The 3,798-nt window shown below is 40.3% G+C and overlaps 1 protein-coding gene across 1 annotated transcript; it reads right to left on the bottom strand.

Annotated features, from left to right (window-relative positions):
• Positions 1–422: 422 nt before the first annotated feature.
• LOC109137372 (zinc metalloproteinase nas-13-like) lies at positions 423–3,450 on the bottom strand. Its single transcript, XM_027279489.1, has 10 exons — positions 3,391–3,450; positions 3,146–3,236; positions 2,820–3,005; positions 2,526–2,678; positions 2,330–2,373; positions 1,556–2,242; positions 1,307–1,421; positions 979–1,164; positions 688–840; positions 423–541 (listed from the first exon to the last, which is right to left on the bottom strand). Exons 1-10 carry the CDS (start codon positions 3,425–3,427, stop codon positions 496–498), a joined length of 1,698 nt encoding a protein of 565 aa, XP_027135290.1. The 5' UTR covers positions 3,428–3,450; the 3' UTR covers positions 423–495.
• Between the last annotated feature and the right edge of the window lie 348 nt (positions 3,451–3,798).

The following is a 3,798-nucleotide window of genomic DNA, read 5'->3' as shown; positions in this document are numbered from 1 at the left end:
TGAATGCATACACCTGGTTACTGCCAAACTACAATGCAGTGGAAGCACATTGACTTTATTAGTTAATTTGTATTAAAATATTTATCAACCAATGTCCGGATATTTTTCATCATACATTTAGAATTCTGGGTCGTGAACTGTTCATCAGACAGAACAACATAACACGGTGTCAGCAATCTTTCAGTGTGCTCTGATGTTGTATAGACGATAACATGAAGAGATTCATTGAAAAAGTAAATCATGCATTTATCATTATTGCAACCCAAACGTCATGCCATTACCCACAACCAAAAAACACCAATAAACATAAAAACACCTTTAGTAGGCTGCTTCAAAGAACCACATAAAGTTTGTTTGGAGCCACCTGAATAAAGAAGTTCCTAAATTGATCAATTAGTTTCTTGTAGAACCAGAGATCCCTTTGAAAAAAACATTTTAGAGCCATTATTTAACCCTTGGTTATCATTGTCAGAAACCTTCTCATTCATGGAAGCTTCACTGAGTTTTCCCCTGGCAGTATGAGAAACTCCATCGACGGTCGCTGTTACCGAGACACAGAAACATTTGAAACATATTGACAAACTGCTGATTCCATTTTATCCAGAAGAATTAGTAAAATGTTGTCTTCTAAAAATCCTTGTGTGATATGGATGCATGCCTGTGATAAACTGACACAAATGTACTCACTGACTGTTGCTGTCAAAGGAGCTCTTCACTCCTGTTAGGAAGTTGCTGCTGGGGACTGGCCAGCTGAAGTATTCCTGCCAGAAGTTGATCACTGGAGTTGTTTTGCAGTTGAATGTGATGAAGTTAGTGGCACCACAGCAGTAAAACTTCCATCTGAAATGACAGAGCAAGATGTTCATTTACACAACAGGAAGAACACAAGTGGATTTCTGACTTTGAGATTTATCATTTCATCTGTCTGATCTTTGAGTTGGTCGACTTTTTAAATCATACAGGTAACAAAGCACTCACCTCCTGTCCTCCTGGATGTTGCTGTGTTCGCTGTGGGCCCCTGCAATCACTTTGTTTTCTCCACATGAGAAGTTGATGGCTTGTGAAAAGCCATTCACATAATCTGACCAGCGGCACATCTTGGTTTTAGTGAAAGCCTTGCATGAAACTCTCCAGAGTCGATCCTTTGTCTCACCATTGTACTCACTGATGTGGGAACAAATATTCATGTGAGAAAGCATTTTGTTAGGAACTCATAACTGCAAGATCAACGACTAAAATCTGTCTCTTTCCAGCATTCATATATCAGGCCTGACATGAGAAGTTTTAATTCATTTTCACGGCTCACCTTGTGATGCTGGAAACAGCCTGGCCAGAAGGACACTGGTGACTCAAAGTGCCATTAAACTCATTGTCCCAGTTGCTGTTGATATTGCTGTTCAGGCTGGTACGAAGGTAATCGGCTGCAGGAGAAACGATCAGTTCATAGGCTAAGTCAAAGGTCTGAACCAGAAAAAGTTTTACAAACTTATGAAATAAAATGAGGTATTCTATTGTAGATTGTTCATTTATTAATGTACTTTATTCACATACTCACTGCAGCCATAAAGCCTGTTGAGCATCAGGATGTCAGTGTCGGACATGCCTGCCCTCTGGCCGATCACTGTTGATGCATCGAGGGGAGTGATGGTGTCCTGTCCATTCTTGGAGAAGTCCTTTGGACCATAATGCATCACAGAGCTGTAGTCATATGGAGCATTGAGGTTGTTTGTATTTTGTTTGTTAAAGTTATGTTCAAGATTACTGATGATATTTTCATAGTTGATCTTTACATAAATGTCTCTGTCACTTCTACTTTGCTCATGCCAGAAGCTGAGTGCATGGAGGAGTTCATGCTGAATGATGCCGTTATAGACGCATCCATTTCCTACTGATAACTGTTGAGACCCTCCGATCCTTCCAATATATGACCAACACCCTTGACCTTTCACAATGCTGATGTAGTCATTGTAATTACGCTTATTACGTCCACTACGTGGAACAAAACGGACACAAGTGTTCAACTCGAAGCCTTCGATAGCTTTGTCAATGATGCGTTCCTCGGACCTAGAAAATTGCCTGTGTACTTCATATGGCACGTTGACCGTCTGACCTGACTTTGGCCATCTGCAGTTGCTACAGACCGCTGCATTCCTTGTCTTTGAGACAACAATATCTCCCTCAATAAGTTCGCTTTCTACTTCTGTATTTGCAGCAAGGATTTTTGAAGTGACTGTTGGAAAGTCTACAAAGGAACAGAAAAAGATTCAATCAGATTAAAAAAATATGCAAAAAAGAAACATTACTGGCAACAAAGTCCAATGAAACTGACCTTCTGTTGTTCCTCTGCAGTAACTGAAACTCCAGCGATGATCTCTGTCAATTAAAACAATGTCAGTATTTACTGACTTCATCAATTAAAGTCCTGCTTGACTGGCAGCAGTGGTACACAATATAAATGACTTAAGATGAAGAACTGTCGGAAGTATGAATATGACCACATGACCTTCCACTGTCAGTACACTCACCCATTGTTGTTCTTGTTGTGGGTATGGACGCCTGTTAGGAAGTTGTCTCCAGGGATGTGCCAGATAAAGTCTTCATCCCAGTAGTTCACCATTGGGGTGTCCCGGCATTCAAATGTGGTAAAATTTGGAGCAGAGCAGCATCTGAAATTCCATCTGAAACAAGATCACATCAAGCAAACCATTATACAAAAACACTGAAAGTTTAACATGTCAATAAGTACCATGATATGACTGTAGAGGGCGGTATTTACAGTAATACAGTATTTTTATGCAGAATTTTAACAAGCTACCAACTTTCTGCCTCCATGTTGGATGCTGAAGTCACTGAAGATACCAGTAATCACATGATTGGCCGGGCAGTTGAAGTTGAGTTCTGTCTCATATAAGTTGTGGAAACCCGTCCAGGAGCAATCTTCGGTTGTCTCGAAAGCCTTGCATTCAATCTTCCATTGGCGATCGTTGTAAGTGGGACTGTGGGAGCTTTGACATGAATCAAATAAGATTCAACAGGAGGATCAGAAGAACCAGAGAAACATACAGTATAAAGGCATGATCATCAATAATTAAAAGGTAAACATGTACAAGTTGTACATATGATTTCATCTTCATGTGTAACTTACCATGAGATCTGAGACATGGTGTGGTTGTCTGGACAAAGAGCACTCAAAGTGTCTTGCAAAGTATTGACATATTCCTCTGCTCTGTGTCCAGCTGCAAACAACATGAGGTTCAATGGATTAATGATCAACATCAGCGACATCATCAACATATTAGCAGCATTTTCAGGTTACTCAGTCTAATCTTTCAGCCCTTCATGCTCATCTCTTTTAGTGTCCATTAGAAGAGGCTACACGATGTTCTTTACCTGTCAGGATGATGAAAACAGCAAAGAAGGTCCACATGGTGTGATGAGTTCGTGTCTGACCTGTCAGCAGACTGCCTTCACTGGCTGCAAGCTGCTGCAGTTTATATGCTGGTGAGGAGGAAATAGTGACAATACATCTTCATGCCAATTACTTAATTACTGGTTACACTATGAGGTATTTTTTAAGAGCAGAGAGAACACTAAGCTGTGAGAGATAGTCCACACCTGTTTTTATGCAAATCCAGATCAAAAACACTGAACCGCTGCTTCTTCTCTTATTGATTTCCTAAAAACGGGGAATAATAATAATGACATGCAAAGCGCCTGTGTTAGCACCACATTGTTACATTTACACTTGGGCTTCCTCTTGAAGACCTTTGAGTCTGAACGTTTTCAGGTATTATTGTC

This window comes from Larimichthys crocea, chromosome VI, assembly GCF_000972845.2.
Source record: "Larimichthys crocea isolate SSNF chromosome VI, L_crocea_2.0, whole genome shotgun sequence".
Lineage (NCBI taxonomy): Eukaryota > Metazoa > Chordata > Actinopteri > Sciaenidae > Larimichthys > Larimichthys crocea.
The sequence above is the reverse complement of the archived record's forward strand: the minus strand, read 5'-3'. Positions and strand labels throughout refer to the sequence as shown.

Bases quoted from the DNA above. Each gene is read 5' to 3' on its own strand.
- LOC109137372 (XM_027279489.1), bottom strand. From the start codon at position 3,427: ATGTGGACCTTCTTTGCTGTTTTCATCATCCTGACAG. The intron at 3,237-3,390 runs GTAAAGAACATC...TGTTGTTTGCAG, and splicing joins TGTTTTCATCATCCTGACAG to CTGGACACAGAGCAGAGGAA. The intron at 2,243-2,329 runs GTCAGTTTCATT...GTTCCTTTGTAG, and splicing joins CTGCAGAGGAACAACAGAAG to ACTTTCCAACAGTCACTTCA.